This window comes from Carcharodon carcharias, chromosome 10, assembly GCF_017639515.1.
Source record: "Carcharodon carcharias isolate sCarCar2 chromosome 10, sCarCar2.pri, whole genome shotgun sequence".
NCBI lineage: Eukaryota > Metazoa > Chordata > Chondrichthyes > Lamniformes > Lamnidae > Carcharodon > Carcharodon carcharias.
This window is the reverse complement of record NC_054476.1, coordinates 18,210,927-18,236,612: the sequence shown is the minus strand read 5'-3', so window position 1 is coordinate 18,236,612 and position 25,686 is coordinate 18,210,927. Positions and strand designations below refer to the sequence as shown.

At 44.5% G+C, this 25,686-nt stretch overlaps 1 protein-coding gene across 6 annotated transcripts in view; it reads left to right on the top strand.

The window, feature by feature from the left end:
* The window catches only part of LOC121283444 (protein kinase C-binding protein NELL1-like), an 839,758-nt gene extending 816,366 nt beyond the window's left edge, over positions 1–23,392 (top strand). For all 6 annotated transcript variants that reach the window (XM_041198022.1, XM_041198019.1, XM_041198018.1 and 3 more), the window contains 2 exons: positions 3,103–3,327; positions 22,499–23,392. In XM_041198022.1, coding sequence (XP_041053956.1) covers positions 3,103–3,327; positions 22,499–22,549 — 276 coding nt within the window. In that variant the 3' untranslated portion in view covers positions 22,550–23,392. The remainder of the gene's footprint in view (positions 1–3,102; positions 3,328–22,498) is intronic.
* The last annotated feature ends 2,294 nt before the right edge of the window (positions 23,393–25,686 follow it).

The following is a 25,686-nucleotide window of genomic DNA, read 5'->3' as shown; positions in this document are numbered from 1 at the left end:
TAACATTGCGCCTAATGTACTTTAATACAGGGTAATAAATTTACAATTCTCTGAAACGTATTGGCAGTTTGCTTATCCTTCAAGGCTTAGTCATGGTGATCCTTGCTGGAAGTTGCTGTATGTTTTCACTGTTGTTTGTGTTGTATCATAAACCGTATTCTGTTCGCAGTAGGAAGGCTCGCTGTTTCTGCTTGTGGTACTATTCCAATTTGGCATCTGTTTCGTTGCAATATTATGCTGTTTGGTGTTTGTACTTGATACAAAACTGGTTGTGGGCATATGCTAACAATTTCTGATGGATTCCCGGTGCCAGCAGTTGGGTGCTGTACTTGAACTTTCATTCCGATGTTCAGGCTGGGTATTTCATTACCTGCATGCCGATCTTGGGCGTTTTTCATCTTCCCTTGTTTCTCAAGTAAATGGGTGATCACTTCAGAGGTTTATCCATGTTGGTTCCGCAATATGAAGTTCGCAAGCTTGGAATTGCTATATGTATTTGGTTCAAACAATGTCGTGTAGCCTGTTGGCTAACAATCTGCATTGCCACATTAGGTGACCTTCTCCCAGTGTAGGGTTTCCAGTGGTGCTCCTTGTGGTCTCTGGTCTTCATCATTGTCTTGATGTTGCCATGGATGGTGACCAAAGCCAAGCCTTGCACTCCAGTAAGACTATGATCATTTAACTTGTGGTGTCCACAATATAAAATATCTGGGGTGACCCGGGTGAGTTTTTGTAGCAATACTTGAGTGTAATGGATCCTAGGGATGGAATCTGCAAGTCATTGTACATAGTGAGTTTGTCATTAGTTGGTTGAATCGTCACTTGCCACTTATGTGGGTACCTGCACTTCAGTGTACAAAGTGGAAGGGTGTTTGCACCTGCATTTGTATCCATTTTTCCACATAGGTAATGCTAGCCCTGCACCTTTGGGCATATATTCTCGATGGTGGCAAAGGCTTCTGTTGGTACCACTATGCCAATGCATTCTTTGATGTTCCCTTTGTGTGTCAATGTTCTGGTCACCCTTGCCATCTGACCATATAGCTTGGCTAGGCATTTTGTGGATCTTGCCTTGACGCTGTTTGGTGCACACTCTTGATTGGTTAGAATGCTGTAACTGTCTGGCATCTGTTGTGACTTCTTATGACACCAAACCATTTGTTTTGGCGTTTGCTTTCTGCCCTGGCACTCCCAGTGCCATCTGGTGCCACATGCCTTGAATACAGCATTAAAAGCTGAGCATTTTCTGGGTGCATGTCTGAGGTCACATTGCCCACATTGGCTCTTAGGTTTGCCTGTATTGGCTATCATGCCAATGGTGGATGAATTTCACATGGACTCTGTGTACCCAGTAGTATAGTTTCAAACTTACATCCACTTTGTAATAGTGCTGCCATGGTGTAATCACGGGATTGGTCCAAGATGTCCTTTTGGAATGCTTCCATTTGACTAGATGCTATGACAAGCTTAATTACTCTGTCAGCTAGCTCTTCCACTGTACAGTCGCAATCATGCCCTTTGTCTATGTATTTACCTATGAATTGATTATTGGCCTCTGTCAGTTGTTTTCTAAAAGGCATGAATTCGAGATGGTGTATTCGTAATTGATCTTTGAGTGTTGACCATATTTTAACAGCAGGCATCTGGTCCCAATAAGATTGAATTAGGAGAACTTCAACAGCAAAAACCCATCTGCTGCGAAGTTTAAGCAGGAACAGAGGGTCCCACTGTGAGTAGAGCTCACAGACAGTAGTTTCATGATATTACCCTTAATTCCAGATGTATTAAATTGATTGAATTTAACTTCCCAAGCTGTCATTGTAAGATTTGAACTCAATGAGTTCTCTGGAGCATTAATTTCAGGCCCCTGAATTAAGTCCACTAACATAACCACCATGCTATCATACCCACCCCCGGGGTTAGGCTACCTGGCCTAAAGGTTTATTTATCCCTCTCCCTATTTTTTGAGCATGGGTGCAACATTTGCAATCCTCCAATACTCTGGCACCAGCTCATATCTAAGGACAATTGGATGATTGAAGCCAGAGGCTCCACACCCCTCAGCAACCTGTAGTGCACACATACAGGTACGGTGACTTCTCTGTTTTGAATGCTGCCAACCTGTTAAGCATTTCTTCTTGATCTATTTCATCCAATCCAATCCAATTTTTCTACTACCTCTTTAGTAAGACATTGACAACATTGATTCACTAGTGAAGATAGATACAAAGTATTCACTTAGTACCTAAGCCATGCCTCTGCCTCCACAAGAAGATCTTTTTGATTCCCAGTCAGTTCCATCTTTCCTTTTCGCAATTTCTTCTTTTCCTTGAGTTCTCTGCCCGAAGGCAGATCTGACCCACAGCGGCACGACCTCCACCATGGGTAGGGCATTGAGGTTGGTCCCGAATCCACCCCAGCCAGAATGGGGATTGAACCCCATGCTGTTGGTGCCAATCTGATCCACACTGGCCTCCAATCAGCTGAGCATACCATGGGGTTTGAGTTGTTCTGGCAACAGACACTTTTACATACATGACGTAGCCCAAAACTACGAAAAGTGATGGTAAAAGCTTCAACTTTCTCTCGATAACATGGGTGACCAGGAACTTCTCCTGCTCTTATCGCCAGCCATTGGCATATGTTGCAAGGATTTACAAGTTGACATTCAACCTGTTTGGCCGCATTATGATTTCACTTTCCTTGGCCATCAAGTCCTGGGGTGGAACTCGAACCCAGAGTTTCTGGCTCAGAGACAGGGATGTTACCCATTAACCAAAGGACTTCTGTAATACTCTAACCTTTGTCAAAATATTCCAGCGTGTACTTTTTTTGCTCTTAATCTGAACGATGAACATAATTTTAATAAGGACTTTGTACAAGGGAGTATTTTTGGGCTGCTGAACAACATGTAGATGGGAATACACAGAGTTTTAGTTGTGAAGAGCCGCTATTTTTTACACTTTGAATGCTAACCTGCCATCGGAATTTCTCAAGAGATGTATGATTTGCAGGTTCTCATTCACTTTCTAACCTAGTATAATGATGGAAGTTCCCCTGAGATTTTTGAGCATTCCTAATCATGTATGTTTTGCATTGCAGCAGGGAGAAGTGGACTGCTGGCCTTTAAACTGTCCAACATTCAGCTGTGAGTATACGACCATTCCAGAGGGAGAGTGTTGCCCACATTGTGTGAGTGATCCATGCTTAGCTGACAACGTGGTCTATGACATCCGACAGACATGTATAGACAACCATGGGATAACACGGCTGAGCGGCTCCATATGGACCACGGCTGGATCCCCCTGCACGACTTGCAAGTGCAAGGTAACTGTACTGCGTTCGCATTTCATGCTGTCTTTTCACATCTCACTGACAATACTGCTGTATTGCTGCTCTGCACAGTTTTCATTTCATCCCCGATGTAGAAATATCGGTCCGGATTGTACAAGTCCCCACCGGGCATGTTTTCGGTAGGAGGTCTCATTACGTAAGGCGGGTCCCTGCCCCACCGCCTTCTCGCCCGCCCCTGAGCTCATCCCCATCATACAGTTGGTGGGTGGGCGCCGAAAGCGGCTGCCCTTCTGCCACACTTAAATCAATAATCGAGGGCCAATCGAGCTTGTTAACAAGCCAATTGACCCCGATAATACGCTGCCCACGCCATAACATGGTTGGTGTGGGCAGTTGGGTGGGACTGGGCAGGCCGTTTTCTCAGAAAGGGCAGGAAGGAAGGCATGGCACCGTCTTCAGGGGGTGCCCTTTGCGCATCAAGATATTACACCCTTCACTTCCTACTCGCCAGCTCGCCAAAACCCACTGCCCCCACCCTAAACTGCCTAAACCCTCCCCGCCCAATAGCCCGGACTTACTTTGCTCCGGGATCCATGGCGCCTTCTTCTAGGGCATGCTTGCCGTGCCGGCAGCGTCCACTGATGCAGTGTTCGCGCTGCCGGGACTGCTGGAGCTCCTGAGGGCGGGACTTCCTCCCTGCTGTATCTGCAGAGCAGGCTAGCATGGAGCAAGTCAGCTCCACGTCAACCTTGCTTCTGCAGGGGGGGTTGGCTGGGGGATGGGAGTGGGTGTTGAAGGGGGTTTGGCGGTGGTGATCAAACAGCCCAAAATCATTAATACTGTTTGTAAACTCTTTATTAAATAATAAACTTAGACAACCAAAAACATTAAGGTTATCTAGAATATTGTTCAAAAGATCCTAAAAAAACATAAGATTCATATTTTAGGATTCTTATTAAATTCTCATTTTGTATGGCAAAGAAGATATGAAAATGACAGAAAATTGTATTTAAGCTTCACCTTGCACATATGCCTTATTCAGAAAAATGAATCAAAAAGCCCTCCTTTTAAGCATTTAGCATAATCTTCTGAAACATTATTTTTCTGGTTAAAATGGTGTGTGTATAGATGGAGTTTATGTTGTAGCTAATTAGGGCTGTATTTATCATAAATTGACGAGCTGATGATCTTTGTCATCAGATAATAAACTTGAAAGGTAATTAATGCAGTTCTCAATTAATATGAGCACAAAGTAAAACATTATTTCCAGGCTGATGCTACCATTCAGTCATTAAGTGTACTTTTCTGTTTATTCTAGTTTAATTGTGTTGCCTTTTTCCACTGCATGTTCTTTTTGTCAGTGAGAACTTTGGCTCATGCATTGGACCTTTCAGAGTCTCTAATTAGCTGAAGCCGAGCACAGCAGCAATCAGTCCCTATTTGGTTTTCATTATATATCAATCAGTATATCATTAAAATCAACAATCCTTATACTTAGACTGTAGCCATGAGCAGAGCTTCTGTAATGATTATAAAGTCCATGTGGGGCTTGCAATTACAGTTCTCTAAAGCACTGATGTTGGTCATCATAAATCCATTAGAAATCAGATAGATGAGGTGTGAGAACATATGATTTCCTCAAAAGCAAATCATTTACATCCCTGTTCCCCCAACAGCATTGCAATGAGTCAGATTTGCAAGTAAATTACTGTTGTTTTCTGTAACTGCGTGTCCTCATCAAGGCAGATAGTGTTAGCACGTAGAAATGGAAATCTATCCCATTTCAAGCACATCTGTTTTAAGCACTTCAGACTCAGTTATAGGGCAGGCCTGTCAGAGGGTAAAGCTGTCTCCCGAATGTAGCCGAACAAATATGCCTGATCTTTAGCCTTAGAAAAACACTCCCCAACTGGACCATCGCATAATCTCTATTTCTCGCAAATCACACTTGCTCACCAGAAGCTGGGTTTAAAATGCTGTTAACTGGTAACAGAGGAGACAACCTGGGCTGGAGTCAAATCAAGTGTCCAGCAGTGCAAGGACCAGTACGTTAACCCTCTGCATTAGTGCCTGAAAAAGCGTGGAAGGGGCTGTTGTGTTGATGTTGATCAAGATAGCAATCTTATCAAGTTCCCCACATTTTGCCCATTGCATACAAGTAACAACATCCTTGACTTCCCACAGCTGGGTAGGCTTGGTAGTTGTTTGAACTAGCAGTGTGGCTACATGCATGGACAATCTGATCAGTCACTATCACGTGGGCAGGCAATGACCACTGGCCTGTAGAAATTCAGGTCCAGTGTGGGGATGGAGGTCCCTGCTTCCCCATGAAAACAAGCTTAAAATAAATAGAATCAGAAAATGCTGGAAATACTCAGCCAGCATCTGCGGAGAGAAACTGAGTTAAAGGCTGGAATTTTGCAGCCCCTCGCACTAGCAGGATCTTCTGGGCCCTCTGATGTGAATGGAAATTTCAATGTCTCACCTGCCCCGCCGCAGGGGGAACCTGTCATGGCGAGGAGGGGTGAGTGCGGGGCGGGGTGGGGGGGGGTGTGGTGGCGTGCAGGTGGGTGTGTATGGGGGGGATGCTGGAACTTTCGGGCCAATGTTTCAGTTCTATGACCTTACATCAGAAGCTTAGCATTAACTTAACTTGAATGATCCCCTCTGCTTCTGATCCTCATCTCCCTTCACTTTACCTGGCAGGAAAACTGCAGTGCCTTTACAGCTCAGGCTGCGGTTAGAGTCAGGGCCCAATGTTCTCATCAGACCCTGCCGCCTTAAAGCGACTTAAAGTTGAAGGTGGTGGGATCCTGGTGGGGCATTAATGAGTGAAATGCAGGATGATGTTATCTGCCTACTTGTGTGGTGGGTAGGGATAAATCCAAGCCCCTCACTTAGAATTACAGTATATGCCTCACTGTGCTTCCCCTTGTACATGTTGCAAAACTGCACGATTTGAGTAAACAGTATTACATCAGTTAAAATAAGTAAAAAGCATAATTTTACAACATTTGCATCTACAGGTACTGGGAGTGGCATGGTAGATTTATTAAACTTACACTGTCAGTTTATAATGAATGATAAAACTTTATGCCACAGCCACAGATACTAGGTTGAAAATGTTCAACTCAGTCCATGCAGGATAATTTTAGCATTCAGATAGAGGGAACTTTCATCCTGTTAGTCTTCAGCTTGCTTCAAAGCAAAGTCGCAGAAGTGAATGGTAATGAACCTCATTGCTAAGCTTGACAACATGTGGTGAGGACTGGACAGTACAATCGGGCACCGTGGGTCAGCAACATGCTCAACGGAAGCAGCGAACAACTGCTGGCTTTCTGTAACAACAATAGGCCCAGCATCGGGAATACCTTCTCCAAACACAAGGCCATCCGCAAACCGACTTGGAGGTCTCCAGATGGTAACATGCTGAACAAGATTGACTATATATGTGTCAGCAGCAGATGGAGGACACCCCTACAAGAGTTGTTAAGGTGCTGATGTAGGATCGGGCTACCACCATGCGTTAGGCAAGGCCCACCCGAACCTGAAGAAGGCAACACCCACAAAGTCACAACAGCCGTTTGCAGTGGAAAAACTGAGGGATGAGGACATGTCGGACAGTTTCCAACAGATTCAAAGTACTACTGAGGTTGGGCAACATCGAGGGACAGTGGAAAATCTTCAAAAGAGAAATTAAGGAGACTGCAGAAGTCTCCACTGACCGGATGAGAGGAATCAACAAAGAACGATGAATCACTGGCCCAACATGGAAGTTGATTGATGAAAGAAAGTTGGTGAAGATCAAGAGGGACCAGGAAAAGAACATAGAACAAGGACGAGAAGACAATGAGAAGTACAGAGGACTAGATTAAGCCATGAAGAAAAGTTGCAAGAGAAATAAACGCGGTTAGATAGAGCTAAAAGGCAGGGAGGCACAAGAAGCACCAAATTGGAACAACTTCAAGACGCTGTACAGGATCATATTGGAACTGACTGGTGCAAGAAGCAATACCACTGTACCAATCATGGGCAAGAATGGCAGGATGCTGTTGATGGCGAGGAGCAGGAAGCAAGGTGCATGGAACCCAACCCCAGCTCCATGGTCGACCATGAGGTCGATGACAGCACCACACCTCAGCAGCTGACCATCAACCTGGGAGAAATTGCAAGATCAGAGGTTCAAAGATCCATCAAGAGCCTGAAGAGCAACAAGGCTCCAGGGATTGACGAAGTACCAGCTATTAAAACATGGCAAGAACACCAAGTAGGGAAGTGGGTGGCAAGAACACCGAATAGGGAAGTGAGGACATCCACAAAAATCACTTAATCCTCATTTCTGAACACAAATGCACACAATGAGCACAGAGTTAAAATGCTTTAGAGACTCGAAATCACATAGATTTGATCAAGACATTCTATTTTTTTTAACTCATGCATAGGCCATAAGTATTGTTGGAAAGTTCAGTATTTATTGGCTATCCCTAATTACCCTTGATAAGATGTTGCTGAACGACTGCTGTCCCTGTGGTGTAGGCACACCCACAGTGTTGTAAGGAAGGGAGTTCCCGCATTTTGACTCAGCGACAGTGAAGGAACGGCAATATAGTTCCAAGTCAGGATGATGAGTAATTTGGAGGAGAACCTGCAGGGGTTGGTGTTTCCATGTGTCTGCTGCCCTTGTCCTTCTAGATGGCAGAGCTTGCAAATTTGGAAGATGCTGTTGAGGGAGGCTTGGCAATTTGCTGCAGTGGACCTTGTGGATAGTGTACACTGCAGCCATAGCATGGTGGTGGTGCAGGGATTGAGTATTTCAGATGATAGATGGGACACAGATTAAGCAGGCTACTTTATTCTGGATGGTTTGAACTCCTTGAGATTTGGAGCTGGATTCATCCAGGAAAGTGGGGAACATTCCATCACACTCCTGACTCATGCATAATAAATTGTGGACAAGCTTTGGGAGTCAGAAGGTGATTCTTCACTGCATAACTCCTAGCGTTTGACCTGCTCTTGTAGCCACAGTGTTTATATGACTGGTACAGTTAAGATTCTGAGCAATTGTGAGCTCCAATAGTGATGGTGAGGGATTTGGCAATTGTAATACCATTGAATTCAAAGTGAGGTAGTTAGGCTGTCTCTCACTGAAGGTGGTCATTGCCTGGCACTTGTGAGGTGCAAATGCTATTTGCCACTTACGAACTCAAGCTTGAATGTTGTCCAGATCTTGCTGCAAAAGGGCATAGACTGCTTCAATATCTGAGGGATTGAGAATGGTAAAAAAAACACTATGCAATCATCAGTGACTATCCCACTTCTGACCCTATGATGCAGGGAAGGTCATTAATGAAGCAGCTGAAAATGGTTGGGCCTAGGACACTACCCTGAGGAACCATGGCAGTGACATCTTGGGTAAGAAATGACTGGCTTCCAACACCCTAAACCATCTTCCTTTGTGCTAGGTATGGCTCCAACCTTTGGAGAGTTTCCCCCTGATTCCTATTGATTTCAGTTTTGAATGGGCTCCTTGATGCCACACTCGGTCAAAAGGTGCTTTGGTGTCAAGGGTGGTCACTTTCACCTCATGTCTGGACTCAGCTCTTCTGCCCATGTTTGGATTAAGATTGTAATGATGACTGGAGCCTGATGACAAGTGGCCCTGGCAGAACCCAAACCTATCATTGGTCAGCAGGTTGTTGCTGAGTAAGTGCCACTTATGGCACTGTTGGTGATACCTTCCATCACTTTACTGATGATTGAGAGTAGACTAACAGGGTAATAATGGACAGGGCATATCTGGGCAATTTCCACACTGTCAGGTAGATGTCAATGCTGTAGCTCTACTGGAACAACTTGGTTAGAGGTGTAAAAACAAAATACTGCAGATGCTGGAAATCCAAAACATAAACAGAATTACCAGGAAAAACTCAGCAGGTCTGGCAGCATCAGTGGAGAAGGAAAAGTCGAAACGTCAACTCTTTTCTTCTCTGCCGATGATGGATCTCTATAGCTAAGGTGTTGTTGTGGCCTACAGCCCTTGCAATATCCACTGCATTCAACCATCTCTTGATATCATGTGGAATGAATCTTATTGGCTGAAGACTGGCTTCTCTTATGGTGGGACCTCAGGAGGCGGCAGAGATGGATCATCCACTCGGCACTTCTGGCTGAAGCTGGTTGCAAATTCTTAAGCCTTGTCTTTTGGACTCTTGTGCTGGGTTCCTTCATTGAGAATGGGGATATTTGTGGAGCTTCTTCCTCCAGTAAGTTGTTTAAATGTCCACCTCCATTCACAACTGGATGCAGCAGGACTACTGCAGGATTAATCTGCTTCATTGTTTGTGCAATCACTTAACTCTGAACATAGCTTGCTGCTTCTGCTGTTTAGCAAGCATGTGGCCCCTGTTGCTGCTTCACCAGATTGGCACCTCATTTTTAGGTGTGTCTGGTGCTGCTCCAGCATACTCTCTACGGGGCAATACGCCTAGTTTGATCATAATAGAAAAGTGAGAAATATGCTGGGCCCTGAGGTTTCACACTGTGGTGGAATATAATTCTCCTGCTAACGGTGGTCCAAAGTGTCTCATCGATGCCCAGTTTTGAACTGCTACATTTGTTCTTTGTCTGTCCTTTTATTAGTACATCATTTCTCATGGGGCAGAATATTTCGCTCGTCGGACGGGTGTGTGCCTGACCCAAACGAGCATAAGATGACGCGCAATGACATCGGGCAAGTGACCTGACATCATCGCACACTGGTGCGATGTTGGCGCGCATGCTCAGGAGTCGGCAGCGCACCCGCTGACAATTAAGTGGCCTATTAAGGCCATTAAAGTCATCATTAAAAGAAATTTTTTGCTGCCCGGCCGACCTTACGGTTGGCGGGCAGGCGAATTGGCCAGGCGACCTTTGCATTTTTTGCAAAACCTCATCCACAAGCGGGATGAGGTTTTGATCAGTGATTTTAAAAAAAAGTTTTTCAAACTAATTTCTGACATGTCCCTGCTCATTTGACAAATGTATGTGTTACGTTTGTAAAATGTGTAAAACTGGTACATAGTTGAAGATCAGAATTACTGAATAAAAATGGATATTATCAGTTCCAATTCATTTTCTGGATTTGAAAGCTGTTTCTGTGATGATTATAACCAGCAGTGATTTACAGTTAATAGTGATGAAAATGCAGGCAAAGCTATTCTCAAAAGGTTTGCAACATGTAGTATGCATTTGCAGTTTCTGTTTCTTTTGCAAACACTACTTGCATCTGTGCCACTGTTAGAACAGACTTCCCAGCCACAACAGGTTGCAGATCACAAACCTTGTTACAGATTCTGGAGCATCTGCAGACAAATTTCTTTAGAGGAAGTGTATTTTGGTAGTCACATCCATAATCTGCATATGTATTGTGATGGAATGCTTCCGTAACAACATGATGGACTTGCAACAAATATTTGACTTACATTAGCAACTTCAAGAAACATAAGAACAGAATAAATAGGAGCCATTGTGCCTCTCAAGCCTGTTCTGCCATTCAATAGTATCATGCTGACCTGATCTTGACTTCAACTCTACTTTCCTGTCTGTTCCCCATAACCCTCATAGTTCAGAAATCTGTCTAACTCAGCCTTGAATATATTTAATGATTTCGCCTCCACTGCTCATGGACAGAGAATACTAAAGATTCATGAACATCTGAGAGGAGAAATTCCTCCTTATCTCCATCTTAAATGGGAGAGCCCTTATTCTGAAACTATGCCTTCTAGTTCTAGATTCCCCAATGAGGGGGAACATCCTCATCTATCATGTCTCGTCCCCTCAGAACCTTTCAACAAGACCACCTCTCATCCTTTTACCCTCTGAGTATCAGCCCAACCTGCTCAACCTTTCCTCTTAAGACAACCCTTTCATCCCAGGAATCAGCCCTAGTGAACCTTCTCTGAACTCCTTCTAATGGAAGTACGTCCTTCCTTAAATAAGGAGACCAGAATTACACACAATACTCTAAATGTGGTCTCACCAAAACTGTGTAAAGAAGTAACAAGACTTCCCTACTTTTATATTTCCACTTGCAGTAAAGGCCAGAAGTCCACTTGGCATGTTTTTATTATTCATTTATGGGATGTGGGCTTCACGGCTGGGCCAGCATTTATTGCCCATCCCCAATTGCCCACACCACTGCCAAAGACAATTAGGGATGGGCAATGAATGCTGGCCGAAGCATTTGAGCCAAGGCTGTAATGAGGTCAGAAGCTGAATGACCCGGCGGAACCCAAACTGAGCGTCAGTAAGCAGGTTATTGCTGAACAACTGCCGCTTGATAGTACTGTTGATGACATCTTCAATCACTTTACTGATTATTTGATGTACCTGCACGCTAACTATTTCTGTTTCATGGATAAGGGCAATGCTATACTGCAGCATTCTTTAATCTCTCTCCATTTAATGGATATGTGATATTTAGGAAGGACAGGAAGCTAGGAAAAGGTGGAGGGTTGGCTCTGTTAATTAATTATGTTATTAGCACGTTAGAGAGGGATGACCTAAGTACAGGAAAGCAGGATGTAGAAGCAGTTTGGGTTGAGATGAGAAATAATAAAGGCAAGAAGTCACTTGTGGGAGTGGCGTATAACCCCCTAATTGCAACCACATGGTAGGATAAAGTATAAAGGAAGGGATAATGGGAGTTTGGCAGAAAGGTATGGTGATAATCATGGGGGATTTTAATCTACATACAAACTGGAGAAATCAAATGGGCAAAGGTAGCCTTGATGACTAGTTCATAGAATGTTTTCGTGGTTATTTCTCAGTACAGCACATTCTGGAGCCAACCAGAAAGTTGGCTATACCAGACCTGGTATTGTACAATGGTATAGGATTAATTGATAACCTGGTAGTGAAGTCACCCCTAGGTAGCAGCGATCATAATATGATTTAATTTTACATTCAGTTTGAGGGAGAGAAGAGTGAGTCCAAGACCAGTATCTTAAACTTAAATAGGGGCAATTATGAGGGCATGAAAACTAGAGCCAGCTAAAGTGAATTGGCAAATGAGGTTAAGGGATAGGTCAATAGAGATTCAGAGGCAGATATTTAAAGAGATGTTTCAGAATACACAGAATGGGTTACGTTCCAACAAGAAAGAAAAATTCCAAGGAGCGGACCCACCATTTGTGGTTAACTAAAAAATTTAAAGACAGTATCAGACTTAAAGAAAAAGCATAGAATCGCACAAAGTTGGGTGGCAAGTCAAAAGATTGGACACAATATTAAACAACTGCAAAGAATGACAATAAGATTAATAAAGAGGGAAAAAATTAGAATACAGGAGAAAGCAAGCTAGAAATATAAAGATGGATAGGACGTGTGTCTATAGATATTTAAGTAAGAAGAGTTAACAAAGTGAGTGTTGGTCCTATAGAAAGCCTGGGGAATTAATAATTGAAATTATGGAGATGGCAGATGAATTGAACAGGTATTTTGCATCGGTCTTCACTAAAGAGGATACAAGAAACATCCCTGAAATAGCTGTAAATCAGGAATTGGAAGGGAGGGGGGATCTCCGTAAAATTACAAGTGAACTGGACCAGCCATATGAATACTGCAGGATGAAACATCCCAGATTTGCACTAAGTGCAGTAGTGGGCGGGTAAAAGGAACATTTCACCCACCGGCCGCAATGGCGACTTTTCACGCTGTTACGCCCCAAACCCGCCGCATTAATTATGCATTCCCAGGAAACACGTTTCCTTTGATGGCAGGCAGCCTCCGATTCACCCACAACGCCGTCACCTTGCCACCTCATCATGCCATCGCCACAATGAAAGTACAGCTGTGTGCACACTTCTCAGTGCTTCCAGCCCAGGGCTGCTGCAAAGAAGACATGGTCCCGAAAGACAAGAAGACTGCAGCCCCCAGGTTTAGTGATGCGTCCCTCGCGTGCCTTTTGGATGCTGTGGAGGCCCGCCGTGCTGTCCCCTACCCACGCTCTGGCTGCACAAGGGTCAGCATCATTACCACTCCAGCTTTGTAGGCGATGGCAGTGGTGATCAGCGCCAATGCTGCACAGAAGAGGTTGACCATCTAGTGCAGATAGAGGATGAATGACCTAATCCATGCCACCAGGGTATGGCAGCCATCTCATCACTCTAAACTGACACAATCAAGCCGATCACACATTCACTGGCATCTCACCCACTGCCAGTTCAAGGGACATCACCACTCACTCTTTCACACACACCCTCACATCTCCATCTGGCCTCATCTCCTCTGGAGACAGCCTCCTCAGCCCTCACCATCTTGATATCACTTGCACAGAGCAACTTGTGCCCCCATACAAACCCTGGGATACCCCACTTCCCCAGTACAGCCCTCGCTCTGCAGCCTCTTCCCTTGCCTGAGGCCACTTCACCCCTTCCTCAAGCAAGCCTTTGCAGCTGTCTTACGGCTGGTCTGGTAGGTAGAGACCTGCCCACGTGCCCCCCTAAAAGTGATGTGGTGCTGTCTGTGAAACCTGGTACTGATGACTGCGAGTGCTGCCCGAAGCAAGATAGGCAAACAAACCTCAAAGTGCAGCCAGGTACACGTCATTTATGTGCAGCTGTGAAATATGTCACCATGCAATCATGCTGGCGTGGGCGGACAATTCAGCATGGGGAGATGAGTCTGGCGAGCTGGCCTTATAATGATATGCAGATTTATTACATAACGTGTGGGAAACGCGGCCCGCCATTGACGGGCTGAACAGATGATTGCAAACTGGTTTCATGACATCTTGCCATATTGCCCACTCACACCACTGAACACGTGGGCACGGAACATTCCACCCTTTGGCTACAAGAGCAGGTCAGAGGCTAGGAACCCTGCGGCAAGTAACTCACCTCCTGACTCTCCAAAACCTGTCCACCATCTGCAGGACACAAGTCAGGAGCGGGATGAAATACTCTCCACTTGCCTGGATGAGTGTGGCTCCGACACCCAAGAAACTTGACACCATCTAGGAGAAAGCAGCCCACTTGATTGGCACCACATCCACAAACCACCGATGAACAGTGGCAGCAGTGAGTACCATCTACAAGATGCACTACAAGGCTCCTTAGGCAGCACCTTCCAAACCCATGACCGCTACCATCTAGAAGGACAAGGGCAGTCGATACATGGGAACACCACCACCTGGAAGTTCCCCTCCAAATCACTCACCATCCTGACTCGGAAATATATCACCGATCTTTCACTGTCGCTGGGTCAGAATCACTTGTTTTTTAAATTTTGTAAACATAACAGCTTGCTGTGACTCTCAGTTGAAAAAACTTGGTGCTCACAATTTAAATAGATATTTGTTGACAAAAGCCTGAGGGTTATCATCATAGGATTCATGCTGTGAGACTGCTTCCACAAACTACCAGCATACAAACATAGAAACTAAGAGCATGAGTAGGACCATTGGCCCTTCAAACTTCCTCAGCCAATCAATAAGATCATGACTGATCTGATTGTAACCTCCCGCCTACCTCCCATAAACTTTCACCCCCTTATTTATTAAGAATCTATCTACGTCTGCCTTAAAAATATTCAAAGACTCTGCCTCCACTGCCTTTTAAGAATGGGAGTTGCAAGAGCCATAACCCTCAGAAAAAATTTCTCCTCATCTCTGTCTTAAATGGGCGAACCATTATGTTTAAACAGTAACCCCTAGTTCTAGATTCTCCCACAAGAGAAACATCTTCTCTATATCCATGCTGTCAAGACTCCTCAGGATCTTAAAGTTTTCAATCAAGTCACCTCTTACTCTTCTAAGCCCCAGTGGATACAAGCCCAGCCTGTCCAGCCTTTCCTAAAAAGACAAGCCTCCCATTCCTGGTATTAGTCGAGAAAACCTTCTCTGAACTGCTTCTAACGCGTATGCATCCTTCCTTAAATAAGGAGACCAATGCCAAGCACAGTACTCTAGATGTGATCTCACCTGTACGACTCAAGCATAACCTCCCTACTTTTATATTCAATTCTCCTCGCAATAAACGATGACAGTCTATTAACTTTCCTAATTACTAGCTGTACTTCCATGCAAACCTTTTCTGATCCATGCACTAGGACACATGGATCCGCTACAGCCCATGTGGTGCAGGTAGACCCACAGTGCTGTTAGGAAGGGAGTTCCAGGATCTTGACCCAATGACAGTGAAGGGAACGGTAATATATTTCCAAGTCAGGATGGTGAGTGACTTGAAGGGGAAATCCCAGGCGGTGATGTTCCCCATCTATCTGCTGCCCTTGTCCTTCTAGGTGGTAGTGATTGTGGGTTTGGATGGTGCTGTCAAAGGAGCCTTGGTGAATTCCTGTATCAATTATTTCTGCAAGTACTTCTTTTAAGACTCTAGGATGCAGGCCATCAGGTCCAGGAGCCTTGTCAATTTACAGTGCCATTAGTTTGCCTGGTATTTCCTCTTCAGTGATAGTGCTTGTTTTAAGTTGGGGAGGTGGTGGTGTAGTGGTATTGTCATTGGACTAGTAATCCAGTGGCCCAGGCAGAGTTCTGAGGACCTGGGTTCAAATCCCTCTGGAATTTGAATTCAATCAATGGGAACCTGGAATTGAAAGTCAAATGACCATGAAACCATTGTCAATTATCATAAAAATGCATGTGATTCACTAGTGTCCTTTAGGGAAGGAAATCAGCCATCCTTACTTAGTCTGGCCTACATGTGACTCCAGACCCACAGCAATGGGGTTGACTCTTAAATGCCCTCTGAAATGGCCTTGGAAAGCCACTCAGTTGTATCAAACCACTAGAAAGCCTATAAGGAATGAAACCGGATGGACCACCCGGCATTGACTTAGACACTGGAAACGACAACAGCAAACTCAGCCCTGTCGACCCTGCAAAGTGCTCCTTACTAACATTTAACTTCTTGGGGCTTGTGCCAAAATTGGGAGAGCAATCCCACAGATTAGTCAAGCAACAGTCGGACACAGTCATACTCACAGAATCAGAACTTACAGATAATGTCCCCCACCACCATCTTCATCCCTGGGAATGTCCTGTCACACCTGCAGGGCAGACCCAGTAGAGGCGGCTGCACAGTGATATAAAGTTGGGAGAGAGTTTCCCTGGGAATCCTCAACAGCAACATTGGACCCCATGAATCTCATGGCATCAGGTCAACCATGGGCAAGGAAACCTCCAGCTGATTACCACATACTGCTCTCCCTCAGCTAATGGAACAGTACTCCTCGATGTTGAACACCATTTGTAGGAAACACTGAGGGTGGCAAGGGCACAAATGTACTCTGGGTGGGGAATGGCTCAGTTGAACCATTGCTAGCTGAGTCCTAAAGGACTTAGCTGCTAGACTGGGTCTGCGCTGTTGGTGAGGGAACCAACAAGAGGGAAAAACATACTTGACCTCATCCTCACCAACCTGCCTGCTCATGACAGTATCGGTAAGAGTGACCACCACACAATTTTTGTGGAGACAAAGTCCCACCTTCACACTGGGGGAATCTTCCATCGTGTTGTGTGGCAGTACCACCATGCTAAATTGGATAGATTTTGAACAGATCTAGCAACTGAAGACTGGACATGAGGTGCTGGGGGCCGTCAGCAGCAGCAGAATTGTACTCAACCACAATCAGCGGCCTCAGGGCCCGGCATATCCCCAGTCAACCATTACCGCTACCAAGCCAGGGGATCAATTCTGGTTCAATGAAGAGTGCAGGAGGGCATGGCAGGAGCAGCACCAGGCATACCTATAAGTGAGGTGTCAATCTAGTGAAGTTACAACTCAGGACTACTTGCATGCCGAACAGCATTAGCAGCATGCGATAGACAGAGCTAAGCATTCCACAGCCAATGATCAGATCTAAGCTCTGCAGTCCTGCTACATCCAGTCGTGAATGGTGGTGGACAATTAAACAACTCACTAGAAGAGGAGGCTGCAAAAATATCTCAATCCTCAATGATGGGAGAGCCCAGCACATCGGTGCAAAAGATTAATTCTGAAACATTTGCAGGCATCTTCAGCCACAAGTGCCGAGTGGATGATCCATCTCGGCCTTCTCCGGAGACCTCCAGCAAGATAGATGCCAGTCTTCAGCCAATTCAATTCACTCCAACTGATTTCAGGAAATGGCTGAAGCCACTGGATACTGCAAAGGGTATGGGCCCCGACAATATTCTGGCAATAGTACTGAAGACTTGTGCCCCAGAACTTACTGTGCCCCTAGCCAAGCTGTTCCAACACTGGCATCTACCCAGTTATGTGATAATTTGCCCAGGAATGCCCTGTACACAAAAATAAAGCAGGACAAATCCAACCTGGCCAATTACTGCCCCATCAGCCTACTCTCGATCATCAGTAAATTGATGAAAAGGGTCAACTACAGTGCTATCAAACGGCACTTGCCTAACCTGCTCACTGATGCTCAATTTGGTCTCTGCCAGGGTCACTTATCTCCTGATCTCATTACAGCTTTGGTTCAAACATGGACAAAAGAGCTGATCTTCAGAGGTGTGGTGAGAGTGACTGCCCTTGACATCAAGGCAGCATTTGACCAAGTGTAGCATCAAGGAGCCCTTATAAAGTTGAAATCACTGGGAATCAGGGGGAAAACTCAATACTGGTTGGAGTTATATCTAAAACATAGGAAGATGGTTGTAGTTGCTGCTAGTTAATTGTCTCAGTTCCTCAGGGTAGTGTCCTAGACCCAACCATCTTCAACTGCTTCATCAGTGACCTACCTTCCATCAAAAGGTCAGAAGTGGGGATGTTCATTGTGCAATCATCAATGTTCAGCACAATTCACGACTCTTCAGATACTGAAGCAGTCCATGTCCAAATGCAGCAAGACCTGGATAGTGTCCAAGTTTGGGCTGACAAGTGGCAAGTAACATTTGCACCACACAAATGCCAGGCAATGACCATCTCCAACAAGAGAGAATCTAACCATTGCCCCTTGACATTCAATGGCATTACCTTTGCTGAATCCCCAACTATCAACATCCTGGGGGTTATCATTGACCAGAAACTGAACTGGACTAGCCATATAAATACTGTAGCTACAAGAGCAGGTCAGAGGCTAGGAATCCTGTGAAGAGTAACTCACCTCCTGATTCCCCAAAGCCTGTCACCATCTACAGGCACAAGTCAGGAGTGTGATGGAATACTCCATTTGGATGAGTGTAGCTCCAATAACACTGGCCAAGACAAAGCAGCTGGCTTCATTGGCAGCCCATCCACAAACATTCACTCCCTCCACCACCGACACACAGTGGCAGCAGTGTATACCATCTGCAAGATGCACTGCAGGAACTCACCAAGGCTCCTTTGGCAGTACCTTCCAAAACCCATGACCACTACCATCTAGAAGGACAAGGGCAGCAGACACATGGGAACACCACCACCTGGAAGTTCCCCTCCAAGCCACACACCATCCTGACTTGGAAATATATCGCCATTCCTTCACTGTCTCTGGGTCGAAATCCTTGAACCCCCTCCCTAACAGCACAGTGTGTGTACCAACAATACATGGACTGCTGCCATTCAAGAAGGTGACTCACCGTCTCAAGAGCAATTAAGGATGGATTATAAATACTGGCCTTGCCAGTATTTGATAAAATGAACAAAAAAATTATAATGGTGACATCTGTGATTAAAAGATTAACGTTGTAACTTCTAGTACCTAATGATATTGGTTTCATACTACTGCTGCTAAATTAATTAATTTTTAACTGAAAAATTCCAATTAGCTTTAATGAATGTGTTAGCTATTTTCTAATATTTGATTTATTCATTTAATTGAAAAGATCAGAAGTATCCAGAATAGTAATACTTTTGTCATACACTCCAAAACACTGATATTGATGTTATCTATAATAATATGCAGTTTTTGTCTGTCCAGACTCTTTTAATTGTTCATTTAAAGGGGGGGGCATCTATTGGTGGGCTCATTTGATGGGCAGTGCCTGGGTACACTCTGTTCCTGAATTTTATATTAAAGTTTTAAAATAGCTGATTTACCAATCGTCATCTACTTAAGTACAGGACAACCTGACCAAACATAGAGAATGCTACAACAGTAAAGTGGTCCTTTTGATAGAGGAGCAACAATAGGAGGAGGGAATGCATGGAAGTGGGGAAGACGTCATGGGACGTGTGTAATAGGATTCTGGGATAGGATGACATGGGAGGAACGGAATGGGGGATAGCGATGGTATAGGAAGGAAGGTGGGATGGGACGGGGTTGGTATGAGTGAGATGAAAGGACTGGGATGGATAAGGCATGAGAGGGACAGCACAGGAAGAATGAAATGGCATGGGATGGGAATTTAAAGAAGAGCTTTTGCATTGTTTTGCAAGTCTCTGCTAATTTATCTTATTCTGTGGCAACATTCCCTCAACTAATAACTAAGGGTGGGATTCTCAAATTCGGGACTAAGTCCCTCACGGGTGTGGGGGCAGGCAGTGTTTCTCATCGTGCAGGCTACCTGGAAATGCCACTGTATCACGTGACCCCCTCCTGATTAATTATGCAGTCGGGGATCTCCCGACGTTTCCCACAGCAGGGCCGGCTGATGGCTCGCGCCCTGCCACCATATCCGGGCGCCATGTTTAAAAGGCATCCAGGTACCACTAATCCACCATTGTAGAATGAAGATGGACCTCCTGAAGAAAGAAGATAGACCTCCAGGAACAGTCTTAAGTTGGAAGATGGACCTCCTGGAAGACACTGGAACTGGGAGATCCACCTGATAGATGCTCTCCCCACATACTGCTGCATCTTCCAGGGTCCAGGGTCACTGGAGGCCTCCATCCAGAACCCCTGGGGCAGCTCCAGGCTGCCTTCATGTAAGCCCCAATATGTAGACACTGCATCAGTCTAGATATGTTCTGGACTGACCTGATTTCCCTCTTGCTCCGTGGGCGATCTGGCGTTGATTGGTGCGAATCCGGTCGGGCCTTCACCTCCATCCCATTAGTGGGATAAAAATAGGTTTCACGCCGGCCTCTGGTAGGGATTGTGACCCGCCATGGCGGCCAGGAGCAGAAGATCCCTCTGTCATTTTACACCAGTGTGAAATCAATTTTCAGGCTACCCGCCACATCCCCCCCCAACCAACCTCCCCCCGCCCACCATTAAATCTGCCATGGAGGCATGGGAGAATTCCTTCCTAAATTTAGTAACATAGTAACAGGTGCACAACATTGAATCACAGAAATAGGTCCATGTTAAATAGAACTCACTTTACTTCACAGTAAGTTTGTCAGAACTGCTATTGCACATATAAATTTAGTGTTTATTATTCATTCACATATATAAATACTGAATTAAGATGGGGGAAAGATCCCACTGTGATGAGGTATTTAAAAGAGATTAATGTGTTAGCAATACTAAGCAGGCTTTAGTACGAACTGAATATTAGCAATAAAGTAACAAAGTTTATTGCCTACCCTTTTAATTTATCTTGCCAGCCAGTGAATTTACATTGATCTGAAGTATGGATCTGAATTTTGAATGACAAAGCACAATCATGTCTATAATTAGTTGTTATTGGTTGTTAGTCTGTGGGGGACAAAAATGGTTTTGAACTTTAAGACTTGGCTGTTGCTTATCAGAATTTAAGCTCCACAGATTTATTTAAATGTAAAGCGCCCTCCAGTTTTGAGCACAAAGAGAACACTTGGACTGAAATTGGCCTTAGATGGGAGCACAAAGCTGTGGAGGGTGAACCAGCAGCTCATTTAACACCCGGCTTGATTTTCTTCTCCACAGTGGTGGGTGGGATTTTCTGGCCCCGCCCACCACAAGGATCGCCCAGTTCCGTCAAAATGCACTTTTGGTTGGGCCGATGCTTCGCCCGCAGTGGGGCTGGAAAAGTTCAGCCAATATGTAAAACAGGCTGTCACTTTCACCATCTCTAACGACCAATTTCACCTTTAACGTTTGAATTTCCCATTGGGTTCAGAGACTATGAGCATCCTGGGGGGTTACTATTGATGAGAAACTGAACTGGGCTAGCCATATAAATACTGTGGCTTCAGGCGCAGGTCAGAGGCTGGGAATCCTACAGAGAGTAACTCACCTCCTAACTTCCCAAAGCCTGTCCACCATCTACGAAGCGTAAGTAAGTAGTGTGATGGGACACTCTCCACTTGTCTAGATGAGGGCAGCTTCAACAACACTCAAGAAGCTCAACACCATCCAGGACAAAGCAGCCCGCTCAATTGCCACCCCATCCATCACCTTAAACATTCACTCCCTCCACTACTGATGCACACCAAGACTCCTTCGACAGCAGCTTCCAAACATGGGACTTCTACCATCTAGAAGGACAAGGGCAGCAGGTGCCTGGGAACACCACCACCTGCAAGCTCCCTTCCAAGTCACTCACCATCCTGAAGTGGAAATATATCACCGTTCCTTCAATTTGCTGGGTCAAAATCCTGGAACTCCCTCCCTAACAGCATTGTGGGTGTACCTACACCACATGGACTGCAGTGGTTCAAAAAGGTAGCTTGCCAGCACCTTCTCAAGGGCAATTAGGGATGGACAATAAATGCTGATCTAGCCAGAGATGCCCTCATCTCACAAATGAATCAAATAAGCTCTTAATCATTGTAATGGGCTTCCGTGCTTAACAAAAATAAGTGTTTTTTATTCATTCATGGGATATGGGCATCACTGGCTAGGCCAGCATTTATTGCTCATCCCTAATTGCCCTTGTTCAGAGGGCATTTGAGAGTCAACCACATTGCTGTGGGTTTGGAGTCGCCTGTAGGCCAGACCAGGTAAGGACGGCAGATTTCCTTCCCTAAAGGACATTACTGAACCAAATGGGTTTTTACAGTAATCAGCAATAGTTTCATGGTCATCATTAAATTTTAATTCCAGATTTTTACTGAATTCAAATTCCACCATCTGCCATGGTAGGATTCGAACCCAGGTCCCCGGAGCATTACCCTGGGTCTCTGGATGATTAGTTCAAATGACAGCTCTCATCCCCTATTGTGTACACATAGCTTGTTTCATTATATAATTTCTGGCATAGTACATTATTGATGATTATAATATGCACATACGTTTCTATAAGAAGTTTTGAATACGTTTCTCTGCAACGAAATTGAGGGTACCTTTTGGGTGAATGAAGATTATTTGCTCAGCTCCAATGTGGAAAATTTTGAGTAACGTGAACTTCTCTTTTCTTGTCTAGAATGGGAATATTTGCTGCTCAGTTGATGTGGAGTGCCTCTACAACAATTGATGCTCTTTCAATGGACTAGTCTACTTCCTGTACAGATGGTGCAGGTATTCACGAAACATACTGCAAAAAGGCCCTCACATTGTAGAACCAAAAGCTACCAAATGGAGCAAGATATCCAAGAGTTTGTGTGTCGTTGAGCTGTCCTGCACTTTTGTGGCTGTCAGTTCGAAATCTTTCACTTTCAACTCAAGGTTGGGAGCTTCCATTACCATATTGTTAGAAAACAACACTTCAATAGTTTTTACAGCATTTTGCGAGCTGTAAGTGGAAAATTGGATTGTTTTATCTGACCTTACAGTTAAATAGCTGTCCAAATTTTGTTGTCCTGTTTTTAAGTAAAGCAATTATCTGTAATATTGTGTATTAACCCTTTAAGTACTGAATGTCCTTTGCCGCTTTTGAAATTCATGCATTTCCCTGTCAAGCAACTGAACAAATCACCTTCTAATCAAGTCCAATGCTGAACATTATGGAGAAAACAGTTGTGCAAAGACAGGAAACTATGGAACGTGTACTTTAATTGTATTTATGTTTTTGCAGACGAAGAACCCAGAATGGTTGCAGTGTAGCAATTTTACATTTTTAATTTCGGTTACGAAAATATAATGGCAGATAGTTCCACAGTACTTTAAAGATAGAATAGCCTGCAGCTACAGTACCAAGCTCAGGATGCACGTTCTCTTTTAACACAACTGAAAGGTAGGACATGTCTAAAGTGGCAGTCAGTATCTTTTCTGGTGTTGTTGTGGTCAAGGCTAATTAAGGCATGTCTAAAAAGGCAGAAGTTTGATTTTGTTGTATTCTGCAAAAACACTCAGAATTAAACAATTGACTTAAAGCTTGTCCAAAAGCTGTTCGATTTTTCAAAAGTAGCATTTTTTGTTCAAGTTGTACTTTCTGTGCATTCCTTTTGTGTCGTTGTATTTATTTCTAATTTTAGATAGTTGCAAGATCTAACAGAGGCACATGCTCAAGTTGTCACAGATTGAGTAACACTCCTCGAGTTACTCAAACATTCATTAATTGATTTATCAGCCGAGTTGCAGAATAGCAGAAAGATTGAAGAACAATGACTATCTAAAATATTGGAGGAGTTCCCACAGGGCATTCTCTAGTGGGACAAGGCAGAAACTGCCCCCAAAACCCTCCCATTGTTCTCATTAGTGTTGGCCCAACATTTATCCCTTGTGCAATAGCATAAACAGATGATCTGAACTTTGCTGGTTGAAAATTGTCTGCACCTTTTCCTACATGACAACCATGACTGTACCATAAGTCCTGAGGTTGTGAGAGACAGTGGCCGGTATTTCCTGGTCCCACCATGGCAGGACCCATCACAGGAGCTGCGGAGGCCTAGCCAAAAGTCTGTTGACTTTCGGCAGCACTGGGAAATCCCAGTGGCAGGTGGGGCTGGAAAATCCCACCCAGCGTATAAAGGCAAATTCTTTCCTTCTGTTTGGTTTTCCAATAAAATAAGGCAATAATGAAAGAACCTCATGTAGTATTGGGTTAAGCACATTTAAACTCGTCACCCCTGTAAAATGTGTCAATTGTTAGCTAATTGTTAGTTAGTTAGGCAATAATAAAAGAAACTCATTTAAACTTGTCACTCTCGTTGAATGTGTTAATTGTTAGTCATACCTATACCCAGCTATTGCTGTGTGGGCACCAAGTGGTTTCAGATTGAAACCAGCTTTAAGGGTGTCAAAGTCTTAGGATGGCTGCAGGTGAGCTTTACTAGAATGGTACCAGGGATGAAAGACTTCGGCTGGGTTTTTCCGGCCCCGCTGTGGTGGGATCGGCCGTGGGGGATACAGCGGCCCAGCCAAAAGTCCATTGATTTTTGGGGGGGACGGGTCGATCCCTGCAATGGGCGGGGCCCAGAAAACCCCGCCCTTCAGTTATGTCAGGCAACTTAGAGAAACTGGAGTTGACCTGCTCAAAGCAAAGAAAGTTAAGGGGAGACTTGGTAAAGGTCTTCAAAGCCTTTAATAGAGTAAATAAAAATGAGCAATTTTCCAGTGGTGGAAGGGTCAGTAACCAGAGAACAAAGATTTGATGTGATTGGCAAAAGAACCGGAATTGGAACGTTTTATTATGCAATGCCTGAACGGATGGTGGAAACAGATGCAGCTTCCGAAAGAAAATGGGATAAACACCTGAAAAGGCATTGTCATGCCTATCTGCCAAAGACTCTTGGCCTGAAGGCTGTGATGACAGCTCCCCACAGAAAGTCCGGCGGCAGAGCTGTGCCAAAAGCAAAAGGAGCATCTGTTGTTAACATGCACCATACAGCTGGCACAGTGCAGCTCAGCTTTGTAGCCTCAAGTACGCCTCCACTCCAGCCAGGCATGCTGTAATAATGGCATATGTTCATTGGCTAAAAAGTGCTTTTGGGACATCCAGAGGCTTTGGAAGGCACAACATGATACAAAACATAGAAACACAGAAATTTTACAGCACAGAAGGAGGCCATTAAGCCCATCGTGTCAATGCCAGAAGAAAAAGAGCTATTCAGCCTAATTGCATTTTCCAGTTTTTGGTCCATAGCCCTGTAGGTCTACAGCACTGCAGGTGCACACCCAAGTATTTTTTAAGGTTTCTGCCTCCACTACCTTTTAAGACAGTAAGTTTCAGATCCCCAACACCCTTTGAATGAAACATTTCTCCCCAACTTCCCTCTAATCCTTCTGCCAGTTATTTTAAATCCATGCCCCATGGCTATTGACCTCTCTGCTAAGGGAAAAAGGTACAGTCTATCCACTCTATCGAGTCCACTCAATTTTATAAACATCAAGTAAATAGTATAGTTCTAGCATAATCTATCTGTTCTTATATTCAATTCCTCTGCTAATAAAGGAAAATATCCCAAATACCTTCTTAACCCCCATATCTACCTATCCTGCTACCTTCAGGGATCTGTGGACATACATTCTGATGTTCCTCTGCACCTCTCCATATCCGACCATTTATTGTTATTCCCATGTCTTGTTTGCCATCCCCAAATGCATCACCTTACACACCTTTGGATTGAATTCTATTTGCCATCCACTGCCATCTGCTCAGCCCATTTATATCTCCCTGCAGTTTATAGCTTTCTTCTTCACTATAAGCACACAACTGATTTTTGAATCATC